The 23191-nt window shown below is 42.7% G+C and overlaps 1 protein-coding gene across 8 annotated transcripts in view; it reads left to right on the forward strand.

Moving 5' to 3' along the window:
- Positions 1-23191, forward strand: part of LOC140734253 (serine/threonine-protein kinase PAK 3) — a 240468-nt gene that overhangs the window by 191991 nt on the left and 25286 nt on the right. For all 8 annotated transcript variants that reach the window (XM_073057972.1, XM_073057968.1, XM_073057974.1 and 5 more), the window contains 3 exons: positions 18297-18345; positions 19910-20022; positions 22778-22895. In XM_073057972.1, coding sequence (XP_072914073.1) covers positions 18297-18345; positions 19910-20022; positions 22778-22895 — 280 coding nt within the window. The remainder of the gene's footprint in view (positions 1-18296; positions 18346-19909; positions 20023-22777; positions 22896-23191) is intronic.

Below are 23191 nucleotides of genomic sequence, written 5' to 3' on the forward strand. Positions count from 1 at the left end.
TAGTGTTAGAGATTAGTCTGGAGTTATGAAAACCTGGATAGCAGATATTAATTAAAATGAGAGCCAATCTTCAGGAAGTAAAAACTGTTCAACTGATAGACTCAGGTTATCAAAACCAATTGTTGGATGTGGGACGTTCTAATTCTGTACCATTCAAATGGTCTATGCAGGGAAGACAATGAATGTCCACGTTATGGGGAACAGCAAATAGGTGGAGATGAGTCCATGGCCAGATGAGCCATGATCATATTGAAAAAGCAAGTCCTAGCCGGCCGGCTCTCCCGTCCATTCTGCTCTCCAGTGGACATTAAATTTGACTACATCTGTGGCAATGATATACTCGGTGTGAGTACAGAAATAGGCAGAATCCCGGACGCCGCCATTCAGCTATTTAATTTATGTAACAGATTTTTCCCCAAGCCATCGGACTACCAACCTACTGACCTCTGCTGTGCCTATTGTCTTGTTTATTATTTATTGTAATGCCTGCACTGTTCTGTGTACTTTATGCAGTCCTAGGTAGGTCTGTAGTGTAGGGTAGTTTTTGTGTTGTTTTACGTAGTTCAGTGTAGTTTTTGTATTGTTCATGTAGCACCATGGTCCTGAAAAACATTCTCATTTTTACTGTGTACTGTACCAGCAGTTATGGTCAAAATGACAATAGAAGCGACTTGACTTGAATGGCGCTACAGGCTCTATGGGCCAGATGGCCTACTCCTTCTATTTTTTTATGTTCTTATGTTCGTTGGTTGCTGTTGAAAACTTTAGGATGAGATCTGTGATCATCTCCTGCATTAACACATTGCTAAAGGTGTATCCTTGCTACCTAATGCACAGTTCAGGGCAGCTCTGCTTCATTACTTAATATTCTGGCTGGTGATATATTTTGGGAGCCATCCCTGAACACTAACAAGACAGAGGTTATTTGGATGCCGGGTTATTTGTGCTCAGAAGCTTTTGGAACAGACAGTAGTATTGAATATTCAGAGAGTTTCTGCTTGTTGGGATATGCCGCTGTTGTAAATATGGAGTTCTGCAGAGTTACCCATTAAGTATTGAGTTGACTTTATTTCTTGCTCCCCTCACATACATGAGGAGTAAAAATCTTTGTTATGTCTCCATCTAAATGTGCAGTGTGCAATCATAGTAATTTATAATGAATAGAATAGTCAGTGTAATATAGAGTACTCTCAAATCAGCGTGAGTTCATCAGTTTGATGGCCTGGTGGAAGAAGTTGTCCTGGAGCCTGTTGGTCCTGGCTTTTATGCTGCGGTACCATTTCCCAGATGGTAATAGGAAGTAAAACCATTGAAAATGTAGTTACTGTTTATTATTGGCCTTATGTTCAAAGGGTATAAAACATTGTGCAGGGAAAGAAGGACTAGATTCCCTCCAAATGATCTGAATAAAGTGCCACGGTACGTAGTGGTCAGTGCGAGGATATTACAGCTCAGAGAGCTGCTGAGTTCAGAGTTCAGTTCCAGCGCCGTACGGTAAGGAGTCTCTGTACATCCTCCCTGTGGAAGACCTGGGTTTTCTCCAGTTTCCTCCCTCAGACCGAAGACGTAGCGGGTAGGTTAATTGGTCAGTGTAAATTGTCCAGTGATTAGGTTAGAGTTAACGGGTTTGTCGGTTGCTGGGGTGACGTGGCTCAAAGGGCCGAAAGGGCCTTCTCCATGGTGTATTGCTAAATAAATAAATGACCAAATAGAGCTTTTGTATCTCCCGGTGACATCTTCCCTGTGACTCAGTTTAGATAGTCTCAACAATAGAAGGAAGAAGCTCCAAAGCATTGATTGGGGGAGAGGCTCCATTTAGTCTTTGAATGGGCCATGATCATACACTACTAAGCACATTCGGAATACATTTGAGTTCAATGTGGGACATTTTCTGGCTGTTTGATTAAACCATCAGTCAGTTCAGCACCAGGATTGTTTAGCAACTGTTCCATGGAGGATGTGCTTCTTTTATTAATGTGACACTATTCAGATCTAAAGTACAGTACTCAGATATTCTGTGATGTGATCTTTGTTCGTCACTCAGAATTTCCCCAGAAATCTGTTTACTATGATACGGAGTAACACGCACAAACCTCCAAGGGGACCTCAACATTTTTGTAGTTTGGATGTTTGTGTGTCTCAATGACCCAGAGAGCAATCCTGGCTGGAGTCGGGCTTTGTGCTTCGGCTCTTGATAGGGTCATCCATGCCAAACAGGCCGAAGGGTAGAGGATAGACTCGGAGTGGTCCATCGGCCCTCCAGGTTCGGGGATTCAGCTCAGAGTTAACAACCTGACTGCTGAAACAAAACTGTCATGGAAACAGCAGTGAAGAATCCTTCCACATCGGAGTGTGATGGTATTCATGAGTCTCCACCCAGGACTTGCGTGACTGGCCGTAGTGAAAACCGAGGGAAAGCTAGTGACACAATGGAGGAAGCCCTGAACACTGCCAGAAATGGAGAACCTTCACTGCAGCCCTAAATGCCAGCGGCATAACAGGCAAAAACTAGGTAACACACACAAAATGCTGGAGGAGCTCAGGAGGTTAGGCAGCATCTATGGAGATGGAATCAATTGACATTTCTGACTTGGCACCCTTCATCAGGACTGATGACTGAGTGTGTGTTATTCTGGATTTCCAGAGTCCTGAAGAGGTCTCTCACCCTGATATATCGATTATTTATTCATTTCCACAGATGCTGCCTAACCTGCTGGGTTTCTCCAGCATTTTGTGTGTGTTGATCTGCAGAATCTCGTGTTTATGTTTAATTAGGTGGTGTTTGCGGCATTAGTGGGAGTTCCTGCAGGTTTCTTCGCAAAATGTAATTGATTGGATTGACAGGTTTCAAATGACCGAAAATCAGGAGGTGGTGTTTGATCGAAGGCCAGAGCTACTTCTGTCCACAGGTGAAGATGGGGGTGTACTTTCACAGAGATGAGGCTGCACTTCTCAGCCAGAGGATGGTGAATGCTGAATTTCATTGTCACAGGCGGCTGTGATAGCCAAGTCATTGGGTGTATTTAAAGCGGAGACTTGTAAATTCTTGATTAGTAAGGACTTCATAGGTTACGGGGAGAAGGCAGAATGAGATTGAAAGGGTTAATAAGTCAGCCATGATGGAATGGTGGAGCAGACTTGATGGGCCAAATGGCCTAATTCTGCTCCTGTGTCTTATGGTGGGCCAAGGTTGGCTTTGTCAGTGGTGTGAAGTTTTTTATCTGAAATGTATTTGAATGTTCATTTATACAAAGGATGTGAGTGTTGCTGAGGATACCTGAATTTATTGTGCATCCCTAATTGCTCTGAACCATACAGGCAGCTGAAAGTTGACCATATTATTTGGGGTTGGAGTCATTAATGAATTTAGTATGTATGGCAAATTTATTTCTGTGAATGGATATTAAAGGACATGAATTTCACTCTCTTCCCTGTGTTAAAGCCATCTACTAAATGTCCTTAAATTGTCTGGGTTAAACAACAACTACCTGCTGGTGGGATGAGGGGGACTGCAGGATCATCAGACTTGTGAAAACGTTCCTCTTTGAAGAGGGTCTGGTTCATTGTGGAGAGACCTATACTCCAAATTAGACCAGGTGTTTAAGAATAGTTACTACCCCTTAACCAGCAGGCTCCTGAACCAAAGGGGAAAACTTCACTTGCCCCATCACTGAACTGTTCCCATGACCTATGGACTCACTTTCGAGGGCTCTTAGAAACATAGAAAACCCTACAGCACAATACAGACCCTTCAGCCCACAATGCTGTGCTGATCATGTACTTACTTTAGAAATTACCTAGGGTTTCTCATGGCCCTCTATTTTTCTAAGCTCCATGTACCTATCCAGGAGTCTCTTAAAAGACCCTATCGTATCCGCCTCCACCACCGTCGCCGGCAGCCCATTCCACGCACTCACCGCTCTCTGCGTAAAATATTTACCCCTCATATCTCCTCTGTACCTACTTCCAAGCACCTTAAAACTGTGCCCTCTCGTGTTAGCCATTTCAGCCCTGGGCGGAAAGCCTCTGACTATCCACATGATCGACTCTTCATCTCCTGTTCTTGATATTTATTGCTTATTTATTTATTTATCTCTCCCCCCTCTCTCCCCTCTCCAACCTGAGCTCCAAGCATAGCCAAGCACACTCATTTCTCGATTGCTAGGAACTTTTGAACTATTCTAGTGGTGTTTAGTATGGTTGCTTTCTGGAGATTTGCATAAATATTGCTCTGTAGGCTTTATTGTTTACGCCATTGTGTAGTGATTTTAGGATGACCCTGTTATAGATATTACTAATGGGACAATCTATTGATACCCTGTTCATGTTCCATAGACTTTTAATTTCTTTTTTTAATTCAGCATATTTCTGTTGTTTTGAACTTATTTCTGAATTTTGTGTGTGTTATTATGATGACTATTTTTTTTCTTTTTGTATTTGCATAGTTTGTTACCTTCTGCACACTGGTTGTCCACCCTGTTGCTGCGTCTTTCATTGATTCTGTTTTGCTTATTGAATTTATTGAGTATGCTCGCAAGAAAACAAATCTTGGGTTGTATATGGTGACCTACTTGTATTTTGATAATACAAGTATGCCACTTGTAATCTGAACTTTGAGTGTTGATGAGCATGAGATGTGAAATATAGTAGAATGTTATCTGGACAGGTACAATTCATTGTTCATCCTTCCATCACAGGCAAAACCAGAAGTGCTTTTGTGCTTTGAAATCATTTATATGTCAGCAAAATATTAGGATTATATGATGAGCTGGAATCCTTCAATAAGCTTGGAACTCAGTGTGAAGGCGCATCTCATTGTTGGTGACACTTGAGCAGCACTTAATAATGTCACTGCAGGGAATATCCAGACAGCATGTCTGGTTCCAGATTATACACGAGCTGTGGTTTTAAACATTAAAAGCCAGATAAAAGGGAGGGATGGAATGGCACCAGCAGACATGCATAAATATCACATGCTAGGATGGTTTATTCTTTCATTTTGGCATAACCGAGACCTTAGAGCTAATTTTACTTGCTCACGCGAATGCTATTCCTCAGCAAATTTTCAGCAGCAAGCTCCTTTTTTTCTTCCCCAGCAGCGTTCTGAGCTGCACCAAGATGAGCTGCAATCAGCCCCATTTGTTTGAGCGTCCCCGCAAGCCAGCCCAACACATTTTTGTTCCTTTTTGTGGTTAGGTCACGTATTTATTGCAGACCCAGATATGTTCCATAAGATAAAATAAGGTTTTAGCATTTGATCCTTGGGGAAGTTGCGTTTGCCTTTGAGCTATATATCATATCATTTAAATTTCATGGTATGGTGGAGTAGAGGTTAGTACAACACTTATAGTGGCAACGACCCGGGTTCAGTCCTGATGCTGTATGTATCTTCTCCCCATGACCGCTTGGCTTTTCTTCGGGTCCTGTGTTTTCTCCCAAAACCAAAGTTAATAGGTTAATTGGTCACATTGGTGTTTTTGGGCAGAAGGATCTGTTACCGTGCTGTATCTCTAGATAAATAAATATTCATCCATTCATGTGTTGTTGCCAAGGACAATATTTATTGCCTGTCCTCCATTTCCTTCATCACTACCCAGATGAAAAAGAGATTTCTGCTTTATCTGGGTTGTGAAGGTACTCACACAATGATAATAAATCATCCTTTTGCCAAGCAGAGATGGCCAAGCATTTGTCAGGTGCAGATTGGGCCCAGCATATATTCTTTGAAAATATTTGGAATTCAGCTCAGGCTGTGCTGAGCTGGCCCAGCACCCTGCTTTATGCATGTCTCTTCTGCTCTTAATTAGTAGCAATGTACACTCAGAGGCCACTCCTGCTGTGGTGACCAGTGAGTGTATGTTCATGATCTTCTGCCATAGAGTCCCATCCAACAAGGTTCAACATGTGTGTTCAGAGATGCTCTTCCATGGTTCTTTGACTATTATCCAGCCTGGAGATGGTGCAGACTGCAGTAAGTTTGCATTGTGGCAGTGGGATTAAATGATAATGGAAGTGGATGAGATGCTCAGTAAATGGGTGGTTGTCTGTAGGTGCATTGGGGTTTGTTGCATGTTGTTAGAAATGCTCTTTCTCAGGAAGAGAGGAGGAGCTACATACTACGCTATATTTATCCCCAAGATAGCGCCAGCAACTGATGGCAATGATTTGCAGGTTGCTCACAAAACTACTACTAAACACGCTAATAGATATCCCACTTCTACCTCTTCTGAACTGCTGTGATCTGCAACCTGTCATTTCCCTTTTAAGGACGTTCTTCTGAGACAGGTAAACAATCGGGCTCTTGCGATCTGCTAGGGATTCGGCAACGCTTTTGAGTGTGCTGGTATGGCTGGGGTGGCCAACACTGCAGGTGGATGCTGTATTGAGGCTCGATGGAAGAAGATGAATCTGTGGTCAGCACCATTACTCCGCGCCAGTTAGAGGATTAAAGTCATTGAGGGCAAGAGTGGGAAGCGAACCGGTGCTCAGCACCATCTGCTGGCATTGACTGATCTCACTTTCTTCTCATTACTATAGTTGGGCAGCAGGTACAGGAGTCCTGGGTCCCACACTGCCAGGCTTGGGGGCAGTTGGGCAGGAGGTACAGTAGTCTTGGGTCCCGTATTGCCAGGCTCGGGGGCAATTGGGCAGGAGGTGCAGGAGTCCTGGGTCCCACACTGCCAGGCTCGGGGGCGGTTAGGCAGAAAGTGCGGGAGTCCTGGGTCCCGTATTGCCAGGCTCGGGGGCAATTGGGCAGGAGGTACAGGAGTCCTGGGTCCCACACTGCCAGGCTCGGGGGCAGTTAGGCAGGAGGTGCGGGAGTCCTGGGTCCCGTATTGCCAGGCTCGGGGGCAATTGGGCAGGAGGTACAGGAGTCCTGGGTCCCACACTGCCAGGCTCGGGGGCAGTTAGGCAGGAGGTGCGGGAGTCCTGGGTCCCGTATTGCCGGGCTCGGGGGCAGTTGGGCAGCAGGTACAGGAGTCCTGGGTCCCACACTGCCAGGCTCGGGGGCGGTTAGGCAGGAGGTGCGGGAGTCCTGGGTCCCGTATTGCCAGGCTCGGGGGCGGTTAGGCAGAAAGTGCGGGAGTCCTGGGTCCCACACTGCCAGGCTCGGGGGCAGTTAGGCAGAAAGTGCGGGAGTCCTGGGTCCCGTATTGCCAGGCTCGGGGGCAGTTGGGCAGGAGGTGCAGGAGTCCTGGGTCCCGTATTGCCAGGCTCGGGGGCAATTGGGCAGAAAGTGCGGGAGTCCTGGGTCCCGTATTGCCAGGCTCGGGGGCAGTTGTTGCCCTGCAGCCACTGGGCTCCTGAACGGGGTTCACTCGCCTCAGCTCTGAACTGGCTCCATGGCTGTGGACTTGACCTTCGGGAACTCTCTGGACAATGCTGTGATGTACGTTTACTGTTTTATTGTTTGTGCGGTTGGTTTTTGTGCACATTGGGTGTTTGACAGCGTTTTTGTACGGGGTTTCTCTTTAATGGGTTCTATTGTGTTTCTTCGTTTTGTGGCCGTCTGCAAGATGACAAGTGTCAAGGTTGTATCTACAGTAAACATACTTCAGGAATAAATGTACTTTGAACTTCGTGTGAATATAAATTCTGATTTAAGAAACCAAAAGTAGATTTTAAATTTTAGGTTGAAAGAAGGGCAATATTCCATAATTATGTGAATATTGAATCATCTCTTCATATATGCAGATTTGTGAAGCAGTAGCTTCAATGTGTTATTTTAAGAATTTGTTTCCAAGTCAAAGTATTAAAAAGCTGGAGTGTATGGTTTTGAGGCTTGCAGTGTTGCAACCTGTGTGAAGGATATGATAGTGTATTGAAGCAGCAGTATTGGTAGGTGAGCATTGGGACTCGTGAACAGAGCAGGCCGGTTGTTGAAGCTGGTTGGATGTGGCATTTGAAGATGTATTCATTCTTGTCAGGTCACTTAAGTTTGTGTTATTCTGCATTGGTACCCTTGAGGCTACCCTCAAGTTTAGACCGCAATGATTATCTGTATTTTCTGCCTTTTCAAGAGCGTCTGAAGCCCCTCGTGGGGAATAATAGCGCTCACATACTTCCCACCTCCTCCAAGGTGTCTGAAATGTTAGGGCACATTTTCTTCCATATTACACCACGCTACATGGTTTTCTAGATCAGATTTGCCTCCTGTTTAACTTGTGTTACTGTTTTTATACCTTAGGGTTCACTTCAAATTCCAGCCACCTCTTACTGTGTAACATGGTTTATTATTTAATGGTAACAGTCAGAGTGTTGGGGCTTTCCATCTTGCAAATACCCAATCAATGTTTGACCACAACCATTCTAACAAATGGCAGCTTGAATCTGGCAGCTGTCAGTGTTGCGATCAACAGGCTAATTGTATATCTCATTGCCTTTTTTGGGTTTTTTGGTGGTGGAGAGAGCGATTTATCCAGTATATCTTTCTAGATGGTTTGAGGGCACCAGGAAATACAATATGTTCCATTCTAGTGCAGGCATCTTTATAAAATGTCCATCGATTTATTTTTTTTTTTTGTAATGCTTCTCCTATTGCATTTTAACATTATTTATTCTCAATATTTGCCGGCTAGTGGTGTAGTGGCATCAGCATCGGACCTCGAGGCGAACGGTCCTGAGTTTGAAACCGGCCTGCTCCTTGCACACTTTCCATCTGTGCTGGGTTGAGTGTCGAGCTAGCCACTCGGCCTTGTTAAAAAAAAAACCAGACAAATGCTAAGGAAGCGGCAAAAAAGCCGCCTGATGTGCAAAAAGGAACAACAATTCTCAATATTGTCTGGCCTTGATTTCCTTCTGTTCAGCCAAACCTTTTAATTCCCATTCCAACATGGGGCCATCCTCAGGGTGGTGGAGGAGCAACATCATATATTCACTCTGGGTAGCTTCCAACCTGATGGCATGAATATCGATTTCTTCTTCCAGTAAAAAGATTTTTCCCCTCCCCCTCTTCTATTCTGGCCTTTGCCTCTCCTCATCTGCCCACCACTTCCTCTTTGGTCCTCTCCTCCTTCCCTTTCTCCTATGGTCCACTCTCTTCTCCTATCAGAGTCCGTCCCCTCCAGCCCTTTACCTTTCCCACCCACCTGGCTTCACCTATCACCTTCTAGCTCTACCCTCAAGCTTTTTATTCTGCCATCTTCCCCCTTCCTTTCTAGTCCTGAAGAAGGGTCTTGGCCCGACACGTTGACTGTTTATTCATTTCCATAAATGTTGCCTGACCTCCAGCATTTTGTGTGTGTAACTTTGGATTTCCAGCGTCTACAGTCTTCCCCGTGTTTCAGATGATCTGCTGCCACGTGGATTGATTACTTTGCTCGTTCATTCTTATTTTCCTGCCTCTCTAACCAGCTGCTCATTTTGTTGTGGCTTCAGAAATCTCCCCCGATTGGACCAATGAATGGCTTTAATTGTACAGAGAATTTTATAATGTTCCAGTAGTTGCCATTGTTGATGTCAGCAATTTTTAATTGAGACAGTGGATGCCAGTCTTGTGCCATAATCACAAGGTTAGAATACCTGTCCGATTTGATTTGTCCATCCACTGATGCTGCAAGCTGCATATGGTGAAACTGTTGTTTGATTGGTAATGTGCTCAACCTTGGTACTAAAGGAATATGTATGCTTATAAGACATAGGAGCAGAGTTAGGCCATTCAGCCCATCAAATCCGCCCCTTCATTTCACAAAGATTTATTATCTCTCTCAAATCCATTCTCCTGCCTCCTCCGGGCTTGTAGTCAATACCTGTCTCCAACCAATAGCACCAAATTGCCTGAGTGGTGATCTTGAGAAACACCTGGTGGTCACAGTAAAGGGCAGCACGGTAGCGTAGTGGCTAACGCAGTGGCTTTCCAGGAGCAGTGATCACCAGTCAGCGGTGCTATCTGTCAGGAGTACACATGTCCTCTCCAGGACCACAGGGGTTTCCTCCCACATTCCAAAGACGTACAGTTGCGGGCACCCGATGTTAGCGCTGGAAGCCTGACGTTACCTGTGGGCTGCCCCCAGACTGTTGTCTGTTGACATGAAACATCTCATTTCACTGTATGCTTCGATCTACAGTGGCATGCAAAAGTTTGGGCACCCCAGTCAAAATTTCTGTTACTGTGAGTAGGAGATGAACTGATCTCCAGAAGTCATAAAGTTAAAGATGAAACATTCTTTTCAACATTTTAAGCAAGATTAGTGTATTATTTGTGTTTTGTACAATTTTAGAGTGATAAAAAGGAAAGGAGCACCATGCAAAAGTTTGGGCACCCCAAGAGATTTAAGCTCTCAGATAACTTTGACCAAGGTCTCACACCTTAATTAGCTTGTTGGGGCTATGGCTTGTTCAGTCATCGTTAGGAAAGACCAGGTGATGCAAATTTCAAAGTTTTATAAATACCCTGACTCCTCAAACCTTGTCTTAACAATCAGCAGCCATGGGCTCCTCTAAGCAGCAGCTTAGCACTCTGAAAATTAAAATAAATGATGCCCACAAAGCAGGAGAAGGCTGTAAGAAGATAGCAAAGCATTTTCAGGTAGCTGTTTCCTCAGTTCGTAATGTAATTAAGAAATGGCAGTTAACAGGAACGGTGGAGGTCAAGCTGAGGTCTGGAAGACCAAGAAAACTCTCCGAGAGAACTGTTAGTAGGATTGCTAGAAAGGCAAATCAAAACCCTCGTTTGACTGCAAAAGACCTTCAGGAAGATTTAGCAGACTCTGGAATGATGGTGCACTGTTCTACTGTGCAGCGACACCTACACAAATATGACTTTCATGGAAGAGTCATCAGAAGAAAACCTTTCCTGCATCCTCACCAAAAAATTCTGTGTTGGAAATTTGCAAAGAAACATCTAAACAAGCCTGATGCATTTTGGAAACAAGTCCTGTGGACTGATGAAGTTAAAATAGAACATTTTGTCTACAATGAGCAAAGGTATGTTTGGAGAAAAAAGGGTGCAGAATTTCATGAAAAGAATACCTCTCCAACTGTTAAGCACGGGGGTGGATCAATCATGCTTTGGGCTTGTGTTGCAGCCAGTGGCATGGGGAACATTTCACTGGTAGAGAGAAGAATGAATTCAATTAAATACCAGCAAATTCTGGAAGCAAACATCACAGCGTCTGTAAAAAAAAACTGAAGATGAAAAGAGGGATGGCTTCTACAACAGGATAATGATCCTAAGCACACCTCAAAATCTACAATGGACTACCTCAAGAAGCACAAGCTGAAGGTTTTGCCATGGCCCTCACAATCCCCGACCTAAATATCATCGAAAGCCTGTGGATAGATCTCAAAAGAGCAGTGTATGCAAGACGGCCCAAGAATCTCACAGAACTAGAAGCCTTTTGCGAGGAAGAATGGGCGAAAATCCCCCAAATAAGAATTGAAAGACTCTTAGCTGGCTACAGAAACCGTTTACAAGCTGTGATACTTGCGAAAGGGGGTGTTACTAAGTACTGACCATGCAGGGTGCCCAAACTTTTGCTTCGGGCCCTCTTCCTTTTTTGTTATTTTGAAACTGTAAAAGATGGAAGTAAAAAAAGTAACCTTGTTTAAAATATTAAAGAAATGTGTCATCTTTAACTTTATGCCTTTTGGAAATAGGTCATCTTTTTCTCACTTAACTATTCACATTAACAGAAATTTTGACCGGGGTGCCCAAACTTTTGCAGGCCACTGTACATGCAACAAATGAGCTAATCTTTTTCTTTCAAAAGTTGGATCAGTGAATAACTGTTGATGGAATTAAATCAAAAGTGTGCAGATTATCTCTCATATAGTAGGTTCGTACAGAGCAGACTACCTTACATTACTCAGAGCTACCTCCACTCCGTTACTCAATATTCCTCAAGAATATTTATTCTTCATATTCACAGTAATCAAATTACTTGTGTGTGTAAATGGATCAGGAATTTTAATGTAGATATATTGGACTTTAAAGAAATGGGTACTTTTTTTTTGCATCATCTGCTTTTGATCAAAGTAGTTTTTTTAAAAAAAAGATGTCCCTAACGGGGGGTCATTATAAAATGTTAATTTATATGTCACTATCAGACTACTGCTCCTGGTATACTATTTCACCTCCATGAACACTGTCTCAATATTTTTTCCTCTCTCTTTCTGCACTATATATTTCAACCTAACTCACCCCATCACTGAATTGTTCCCACAACCTATGGACTCACTTTCAAGAACTTTGTCTCATGTTCTCTATTTATTTCTTCTATTTTATTATCATTTTTTTCTCTTCCTGTATTTGCACAATTTGCTGTTTCCTCTTTTTGTTTGGTGGTTTGTTTGTCCGTCCTGTAGGGTGCAGTCTTCCATTGATTGTGTTGTGTTTCTTGTATCTACTGTGGTTGCCCACAACAAAATTAATTACAGTGTTGCATATGGTGTCGTATATGTATTTTGATAATACATTTACTCTAAACTTTGAACCATGATACGCTTATGTCAATTCAGTATCTGAGGAACACCGATTTATGATTGCATTGGAGTACAATTTTAACAATGATAACTGCGTATTAAATAAAGGCTTGTGGCCTTTTTCTGGATGTTCAACTTGCTTGCTCCAAAGAGTAAGTTAAGATTGATATCTGAGATAGCAAATCTTTAGCAGTAAATCACAGTTGTCATTTTCACAGTTGTACAGTTTTTCATGTCTCAGCAGAATTAAAATCGACCCAAAAGTGTCCATGTCATCTTATCCTGATTTTTATAGGATCACCTACAACGTCTGTAGTATCAGACAGAACTTTGCCTTCAGGTCTCCAGTAAGAATTATTATCTAAAAATATTTATAAAATGTATTTCTATTTTTGCTAGTGCTGTACGATTTCAATTTGTTTCCTATGTATCCTAAAGCAGGGGTGTCAAACTCATTTTAGGTCACGGGCCGGATTGAGCAAAATGCAGCTTCATGCGGGCCGAATCAGTAGGACGCGTGCGAACGCAGCTTTCGTTGCCTCCGTTTTTTCAGCCTGCTGTCATGTGTCTCAGTCTCTGCTATAACTACAAAGTGTTTCACTTTACAAATTCCGTTTCTTATGAAGAAGACAGCCGAGCAAGACTGCCGAATAAACACTAAAAACCCTGAAAACCTGGTACCTGAATAAACTCAGCATTAGCCATATCATACGCCATAGGCGCTTCGATTACTGGGGCCAGCTTTAATAGTAATTAGATATTATCTCGCGGGCCAAAGATAATTCCACCGCGGGCCGGATTTGGCCCGCGGGCCTTGAGTTTGACATATATGTCCTAAAGCAATATATTTAAATTAAGAGAATAAAATGTAATTCTATGTAATTGAAGAGGAAGTACTGTTGCTTCAGAACTCAAGACAGGGCAGGGTGCACATGACAATCAAGCTAGGAGCCGCTTCACCAGTTTGGTTGCATCTATTCTTTGCCCTGCGTTGGAACTCTCATTTTCTTTGTAATGGGTGGTTGTGTACAGCAACTTCAAAAAAAAAATAGGTGCTGCCTTTAGTTCAATGGGTGTTATTTGCCTTTAATGATACAGATGATTCTCTGTGTTTCTTGTCAGTGGCAGTGAAATTGATGGCTACAGCTAATGGAAAATGAAACAACATATAGCAGCAAGCACAAATACCTGCTGTTCAATTTTCCCTGGTGCCTGTATAGGTAGCCGTTGCAGGTTACTCCAGCTCCCAAGATATTGAAGACTTGAATTTTCCTCTAAACCTGGGACAGAATTGAGAAACAGTTAAATTCTTGTAGCACAGTAAATTTCTGTCCTGCCGTCTAATGCCATGGGCTGTGAAAAGTGCAGTGGCAACTGTGGTTTGTCAGGTGTGGAAATTTCATCCTCTCAACCTTCACAATTGAAGGAGGGACGATGCTGAATCATGGGGAATTTGAGGCTGATAATGGCACAGTTTCCTTGTGGAGAAGGTTGCTTGGCAATGGAAAGAAAGGAGTGATGTCTACTGAATAAAGAACATGAAGCTAGCCTATTGAGTGACTGAAGATCAGTGGTCATGGTGGCATTGACATTGCACCATACAGTTCAATTCACTCCAGTATTTCAAGTAAACTGTTTACCAATTTGGAAGTTCATTGCTTTGGCTTGCTTTATGCACTCAGGAGAATTTCTTCAATTTAAGCCAGTAATTGTTTCCTTATAGTTCAGGGATTTCATCTACCTCCCTATTTTACACACAGCTTCATTTTGCTAGAGCATGTATTAATCTTTCTTTTGAAACCCGCATGCAGCAGAAATGATAAATAGCCTGCAGTTTAATTTTGCCACAGTGATTGTATAGGTAGCCCCTGTGAATGAGTACATTCCTATTGTAGAGTCCAAGAGCTTGACTGAGCACTGAGACGTTGAAAGTTATATTCAATCTATCAGAGGATTTGAAAGATTACTGTAGCAATGACTAATGACGTTGAACCCAAGAGAACACTTTGTGAGGACTTGAAGTTTGCTGCACTTGGACCTATTCAGTTGCCAGTATTGGAGGTTTTTCATACTCCATATTTCATTCTGTTTAACATGTAGCATTTAATCTTAAGTAGGCCTTACTGTTGGTTCTGTATGAATAAATTGATTGCCTGTTAACCCCACTCCCATTTCTCACCGCTCCACTAGTCCCTCCATGCAACCCAAATAAATGCAGCGGGATGAAGCCATCATCTCGCTGGTCTTTAAAAGCAATTGGAGATGGTAATTCACTACCATCCTGAACCTAAGCAAAGGATGGACCAGTCATTCATTACACGGCATGGTTGCGTAATGTTTTACAGCGCCAGCGATCCGATCGGGGTTCATTTCCCATTGCACGAAGTTTGTACGTTCTCCATGTGACCACGTGTGTTTCCTCTGTGTTCTCCAGTTTCCTCCCACATTCCAAGATCCTACAGTTTAGGATTAGTAAATTGTGGGCATGCTGTGTTGGCACCGAAAGTGTGGGTCCTTGCAGAGAATGACGCCTTTCACTGAATATTTTGATGTTTCAATGTGCATGTGTGAAATGAAGCTAGTCAGTAACATCTTTAATACATGGAAGGAAATATTATTTTAAATTATTTTTATATATCCATTTTCCCAAAAAAAAAGTTTAATGTTGATATTCATTAAATGTTTGGCCCTGTCAGAACAAACCCTTATTGATTTTTTTTGAAATGCCATTTACCTTTCAGTTACAGAAAATAATTTTTGTTGTGATAGCATATAAATGCATTGAATAATATTCAACACTTAAACCTAGTTGGGATGATTGAAGCATTCATTCTGTCCTGGTGAAAGGCCTCAGCCTGAAACGTTGACTGTTTATTCTTTTCTATAGATGCTGCCTAGCCTGCTGAGTTCCTACAGCATTCTGTGCACGAGTTGCTTTTCATTTTCCAAATCGTTTTAAGCCATTCCTATTAAATATTGTCTTGCAAGCTGCTCCCCTTGCACAATGCAAGGGAGGGCCTGCATCAAACCAACCACCTTGTATCTTGCAACACCAATTATGTGCCTTCTTAAAAAAAAAATCTGCTTACCTAAAGATGCAAACGTTATAAGAAATGGTCTGCTCTTTTGATAAAGTAACATCAGAGGTTTTCTCAAAAAATGTCAGGGGCAGACGCTGGAAATCTGAAGTAAGATCTAAAAGCAGGAAATGCACAGCACATCAAGCAATATCTGCGGAGAGAGAAACAGTTAATGTAGGTTTCCTCCGGACGCTCCACTGTCCAAAGACATATCAGTTAGATGCCCCGTGATTAGGCTAGGTTTAAAGCGGGGTGCTGGACAGCACAGCTCAAAGGGCTGAAAGAGCCTAATCTATGCTGTATCTCAATAAATAATTTTAGAGCATTAGAACTGGAAAGGGTTAAAGATGAACTAAGTTAGAGATGCAGAGGAAAGTAGCACCATCCAGGTCTCTGGCACCAAGTCTGGCTCTGTGACTCAGAATGAAAGAAGAGGTCAGGGATATCTCTGATCAGGTCTACAGCATTTTTAAGGGGGACGGTGAGCAGCCGTAAGTCACTATACAAAGTGGTACCAACAATGTAATTAGGAAAAGGGATGAGATCCTGGAGAGTGAATATAGGGAGTTAGGAAGGAAGCCAAATGTAGCCTTCTAGGTTAGCAATCTTAGGGTTGTTGCCTGTGCAACAAGCCATTGAGTGTAAAAATAAAATGATATAGCAGAGGAATGTGTGGTTGAATTGTCGGTGCAGGGGACAATGTTTTAGGTTTCTGGATCTTTGGGATCTCTTCTAGGGAAGGTGTGAACTGTACAAAAGGCACCAGTTACACCTGAACTTGAGAGGGACTAGTGTCCTTGCTGGTAGGTTTGCTTCAGCTGTTATGAAGGTTGTAAACTAGGTTGGCAGTGGGATGGGAATCAGAGCCTTGGGTGAGATGTTGGGTTGGTGTAAAAGTAGAGGAAGGATAAGCAGTGGACAGGGCATGAATGGGTGGGTTGAAAGATGGTTATTTAATGTAAGAAGTATTAAGAACAAAGATGATGAATTAAGAGCATGGATCAGTACATGGTATTATGATGTTTTGGTCATTACTGAGAGACTTGGCTATTGTAAGGATAAGATTGGCTGCTTCATGTTCCAGTGTTTAGATGTTTCTAGAAGGGTTAAGAAAGGAGTTAAGACGGGTGTGAAGTGGCATTGCTAATTATGGTTAGTATCACAGCTGCAGAAATGGAGGATGTTGGAGAGGGTTTGCCTACTGAGTCAGTGTGGGTGAAAGTCAGGGAAGGAGCATACACCCTATTTTGAGTTTGCTATAGGGGCCCAATAGCAACAGCGACACTGAAAAGCAGACAAGTAGGCAGACTTTGGAAAAGTGCAAAAATAACAGGTTGTTATGGGTGACTTCAACGTCCTTAGTGCAAAAGATTTAGATGGGGTAGAACTCACTTGTGCCCATCAAGGATTTCTGACACAGTATATGGACAGGCCAACTAGAGAGACCATAATGGATCTAGTAGTAGGTAATGAACCTGGTCAGGTAACAGATCTCTCAGTGGGTGCGTATTTCATTGCCACGGACAAGGATAGGAGCAGACAGTATGAGGAAGTATTTAGTAGCAGGAGGGCTAATTACAAAGGTATTAGGCAGGAACTTGGTTGTGGATGTTCTCAGAGAAAGGCACAGCAGAATTGTGGAGGGTTTTTTAGGGAGCACTTGCATGGGGTTGTGGAAAAGTTTGTCCCATTGAGATGGGGGAAAGAAGGAACCATTGTTGATAAAAGAGATAGAACATCTAGTCAAGAGGAAGAAAAAAACATATTAAGATCTAGGAAGCAAAAATTTGCCCTTGAGAGTTACAAGATAGCCAGAAAGGGGCTAAACAAGGTATTTGGAAGATAGCCGGAAGGGGGCCTGAGAAGGCTTTAGTGAGTAAGATTAAGGAAATCCCAAAGTATTATAAATGTGCCTGAAGAACAGGAGGATGTTTAAAGTGAGGTAGGACTGCTCAGAGATAAATGGTGAATGTGTGTCTGCAGTTAGACAGAATAACAGTTTGACCAGATTAAATGGGCTGAATGGCTAGTTTCTGTATTGTAGTGTTCTGACTTTATGGCATCCTTTCAAGGTCAGAGGAGGAAGGTTTGGGGAGATATCTGAGAGTGGGAAATGCCTGAAATGTGCTCCCAGGGGTGTTAATGGAGGCAGATGGAATATGGACAGTTGAGACTTTTAGTTAGGCACGTGGATGAAAGTAAAATGGAGGGTTATAGGCTCTGCAGGAAGGAAGAGGTAGATTGATGGAGAAAGAGGCAGTAAGTTAAAAGCTTGGCATGAAAAAGGCCCTTGTTCTTGTTGTGGGAGTTTGTGAACTTAAAATGAGTACTATTCCCAAACTGGAGATAGAAGCCAAGGAAGGGAAGGGTCAGAATTGGAACAAGTAGCAATGAAATGGAAATAGGAATTAAACTTTCACGTTCCATACACGATCAGGAGGCAAAACTGAAACTTAGCTGAGGGTTTCCGAAAATAGACCTTCCATTTATATTAACAGACTGGGAATGCTTCTCTGCTTTAAAGACATTTAAATTCAATTATTATCCTGAAGCCTTCTGTCCAATACAAATGGAGGATCCCAATCCCAATCTAGATTATACCAAGCAGAGGCCATTGGCTGACAGAGTATTACTCTGTCTTTGACTTCTTGAGCCTGATTCTCATGTTTGCTGATGGACTTGGTTGCGTCTGTTTCTCACAAAGTGAAGTCTCTACAATATTCCTGCTTGTACCACATTTTCAGAGAATGTTCTAATCAAGTGTACACAACTTCTGTTTTACTTTTTCTTTAGGGCATCGGGCACTGTATATACAGCAATAGACATTGCCACTGGGCAAGAGGTAAGTCTGAAGCTTTCCTAGTTCCAATGATGCATCAGATAATCTCCTTGCTGAGCATGTTTTGAATTTGTGGTGTGCATGGGTCTTTTGGCAATGCTGTCTGTTTATATTAATGCTTGCATAAAGTTCTCTGTGAATAATGTACCTCTTCCTGCTTAATTCAACACCCTGTATATTGCTTAGATTGCACTGCACTAGACACATCTGTGTGGTTTTATAGTTATCTTTCCCAACCGAAAACTCTTGTGTAATCGCCTACAAAAGAGCCACCAGACCTCCAGAAAGAAACCTTTAACATTGTGCAACTTGTGAAGTTCCAGGCAGGAAAGCCAATTCTATCTGTATTTCCTTTTGTCAGTTGCATCTTGCAGATCCCAGCACTTGACGAACAAGGGAGCAATCATTTGCTTATTTTCTCGTGTAGTTACAATTTACTGGAGTGTCTGCTAATCAATATACATTTTCTCAAGAGGGATCATCAGAATTTAAATTGTGCTAGTGTTTCCAAAATATTCTCAGTTATTGCCAATCTGCAAGCATTTGCATCTAGAATTAACATTTGACGTCAGTGGACTGACATTCTCTCTTCTATCATTGCATCGGTAGAATTTTCCTTCATGGTCCACCTCAATCACACTTGTCTTTGTTGATACGTATTATGCTGCTTCTAAATAATTGCTAGATTATTCTGCATACATTTTTTTGCAGGAGCTTTGCATTCTTTTCATATTCATGGTATTTGGTTGACATTTTGAACTTGTGTGCTGACAGCTGTCGGACTGTATTTAAATTGATCACCAGCACAGTACTTTCACTATCTCACTGTCAACAGCAGAGACATTTTATCCCCGGGGCTTTCATCTTGACTGGAATTGTTAAACACAGGGGAGGAGGTAGTCTTCATCATTGGTATGCATGTGTTATTTTGCTGAGAATCTGTTTATTCAGGGAGCTGCATATATTCTCTGGATGTGCTCTATCTTACTGTGTATACTAAGAAGAGTGGGATGGAAAATCCAACTAAAATACTTAATTTCTTCATTGAATCGGTCCCAATTCCTTGCTGCTGATCTGCGCCACATGTGTTATTTGAAGTAGACAAATCAATCCACCATGCATGCAAAGTGGAGGCCTTATCTTGAGTCATTTCAGGCTTTTTTTTGCAAATTGACTGAACCCCAAAGTTTAATCCTAAATGAACGCTCTTTGTACGTCAGCCAGGCTGCTTGGCCTTGAGAATTGGGTTGGGGAAGTAATTAAATTCGCACCTCATTCCCTTTGCACTCTGTGTTCATATCTGCAAAATTGAGCAGAAGCTGCTGGCTTGAAGTCAGTGATAGGAAGCTTGGTTCAGACTGCCTTCCTGTGTCTAATTCTAATGCAACGCGACAGCTCTCGAGGTCATCTAGACTAGCATAAATCAGGCAGATTTTGCACCCATATGGCTTGACGCACCAGACAACCTAGTGCACTGAGCACTAACAAGTTTTCAGTCTTAATTTTTGAAGGAAGCACTTTGATCCGAGACCACATTTTCACAAACCTTAACTGAATTTGATTACAGGTGGCGATTAAACAGATGAATCTGCAGCAACAGCCTAAAAAGGAGCTGATTATAAATGAAATCTTAGTCATGAGGGAAAATAAGAATGCAAACATTGTCAACTATTTAGACAGGTGAGTCCTTACTACAAGCACGACCTGAGACGGGATCTCACAAGCTCGGTGGTAGAGCAGCCTATTCCAGGTTGAGTGCCCCTTATCCGAAATGCTTGGTGCCGGAAATGTTTCGGATTTCAGGTTTTTTCAGATTTTGGAATATTTGCATCTATATAATGAGATGCCTTGGGAATGGGACTCAAGCTTAAACACAGTCCATTTGCACTATATACACAGCTTATATGAAGGTAGTTTTGTATGACATTTTTAATGTGGACATTGAACCATCAGAAAGGTAAGCTATTACTACATCAGCCACCCAGGTAGACAGTCAATGGCTATTTAGCATTGCCATCATTCCCAACTCTGAATTTGTGCGTTACCAGTGGCATCCTCACCTTGGATTGTGGGTTTGTCTTGCCCCAGAGGTATGAATGATACTGCACTTGTAATATAATGTTATCCTGATGCAATGTTACGCTATCAAAACTGTCATCTCTATAACTAAATGCTCTACCTGCTGTACAGATGGATGTAAAATATCCTATGTTATTGTTAAGTATTATCTGCCATGTTTTCACAATGTAACCATGACTAGCCTTCAGTAGTGCTTAACTGACTCTCGAATATTTTGGATTGAACTAAATTTATGAAAGATATGGTAGGAATGCATTTAACTCATTAATATGCTGGAGAGCTTGTAATGCCATGCATAATTTGGCTCATAATAGGGCCAATAATAGGGCCAAAATGACTTGTAATACTGGAACTCAACACAAGCATATGAAAGTAACAGCACGGGAATCACTTCAGGATCAGATTGTTGCCCTGATTGCATGGGAGTAGCTGAGCCTTGAGCAAGGACCCCGCAAAGTAACTCTACTCTACATTTTTTGCAGATATGCTAGGATTATCTGGCATAAAGGAGAGTGGGGCTTCCTTCGGAGGGGAAAGTGTTTTGTCTTGGCTGTTTGCTTTTGGGTGCTTAAGAAGTGCATGATTCTCTTTGCCCAAATTAGGAAATGCACATAAAGTCCTACTGTGTATCTTTAGTGAAGGAATCATGAATATCCATGCAATCCATTGATGTTCCTGTCAAAATGCAGTCACTCAGGGTGGTATAGTGACACAGTAGGTAGTGTTCCTACCTTCCAGCACCACAGACCCAGGTTTGATCCTGACCCTAGGTGCTGCCACTTAAAGGAGTTTTCTCATTCTCCCTTGGACCACCTGGTTTTCCCTGGGTGCAGTGGTTTCACATCCAGGAACCTGCTGGTTAGCAGGTTTATAGGCTACTGTAAATTACTCCTAAGCAAAACAAGGCGGCGATGATTGCTGTGAGAACCAGCATAAACTTGATGTGCTGAATTGCACCCTATGCCATAAAGAAACATGAAAAGGACTCGTAAGACTCTATTCATGATCCAGAAAGTGAACAGTTTCAAGATCTGAATGTCTCTAATTGGTGCTGATTTTAGACAAGGTGAGTTTGCGTGACTCCCTTCTGTACATTATGCTTTAATAGATTGGGAACTTGGGTAAGACCGTAAGACATAAAGAAAGAATAGGACCATTCAGCCCATCAAGTCTGCTCCACCATTTAATCATAGCTGATTTATTTTTCCCTCAACCCCATTCTCCTGTCTTCTCCCCATAACCTTTGATACGTTTACTAATCAAGAACCTACCAACTGATTTACCAATCGGTTGGCCTCCACAGCCGCCTGTGGCAATAAATTCCACATTCATCGCCTTGAGGCAATTCCTTCTCACCTCTGTTCTAAAGTGACATCCTCCTATTCTGAGACTGTGCCTTCTGATTGGAAAGGTTTCAATGAGATCCCCCCCCCCCCCCCATTCTACCAAAGCCCAGTGAGTACAGGTCCAGAGCCATCAAATACTTCTAATATGTTAACCCTTTTATTCCCGGGATAATTCTTAATCTCACTCTCCAATGCCAGCACATCCTTTCTTGGATATGGAGTCCAAAGTGAAGCCCTCTGTTGGTCGGAGTTGACCATGGATGTTGTGTCTTAGCTGTCTCTGTGGTACAGTATGATACAAAGAACAGGCTACAGCCCGTGCAGTAGGCTCCCCCTCTCCACGCAGCTGACGAATCCAAAGGAACGGCAGAGACCAATACAGTTTGGTGCCAGCGGCTTCGCAGGAGCTTCCAGTCAGTGTTGAACTCGATGTAGTACTGGACTTTTCCTCTATACTTACTCTTGTGGGCCCCCCCCCCCCCATGAGTGGGTTGAGCTGCAAGGCAGCGGAGATTAGAGATCAGAGTCTGCTTTCTCCTAGATGAGTCACTGACGAGCCCCATCAGTCCACAGTGGAAGGTTTTAAGGTGCCAGTAACCCAGCTTTGCTCCTTCTGTCGTTAGAAACAGTTCCACTGGGCTTCGTAGCTAAAGCACGCGTGGAGGCCAGGAGCTGGATTTGGTTGTCAGAGGCTGTTTGAGATGCATGCCACTGGGAGCGTTTGTGTGAGCTTGTCCCCAGTACCACCCCTGACCATGACAGCCTTGAGGAACTGGGGGGAGGGCACACAAAACTGCTCGCAGTAAATGGAGCCCAAACCTGCACAGTATCTGGGTTGTTTGTGCCATACCTATATTCTGTTTCCTGAGGGCTATGTCTTTTTGATATCAAGACTTAAAACTAAATCTTAATGTTTTATTCCTTTGTCCTTATGAAATTGGTCAACGGTAAAGTTTGGTCACAATTGATTGCTAATAGCATTTATTTATGGTTTTATTTTCTTTTGCCAGTTATCTTGTGGGGGACGAACTCTGGGTAGTCATGGAATATTTGGCTGGGGGTTCCTTGACAGACGTGGTCACAGAGACCTGTATGGATGAAGGTCAAATAGCAGCAGTGTGTCGGGAGGTAAGAGGAATGTCACGCTTTGCATTTCACTTCACGGCAACAGTGCCTCTGAGCAACGTGCAGTTCATTTTTTTTTAAAGTCACATGATCTACCAAGAGCTATATTGTTTCAGCATAGAGCAGAACGAGCCTCAACTGATATGTAAAATGTTACAAAGATATGTATTAAGATTCTCCACTGACCCATCCAATTCCATATGATTTTCTGTTCCTGCACTGGGATTTAAGGAGCTGATGCGAGACCCTTTGTAGCTGTGACTAGTGTTCCATAGAAGGGGGAAGGTTTGATGGATTGG

This window comes from Hemitrygon akajei, chromosome 10, assembly GCF_048418815.1.
Source record: "Hemitrygon akajei chromosome 10, sHemAka1.3, whole genome shotgun sequence".
Classification (NCBI taxonomy): domain Eukaryota; kingdom Metazoa; phylum Chordata; class Chondrichthyes; order Myliobatiformes; family Dasyatidae; genus Hemitrygon; species Hemitrygon akajei.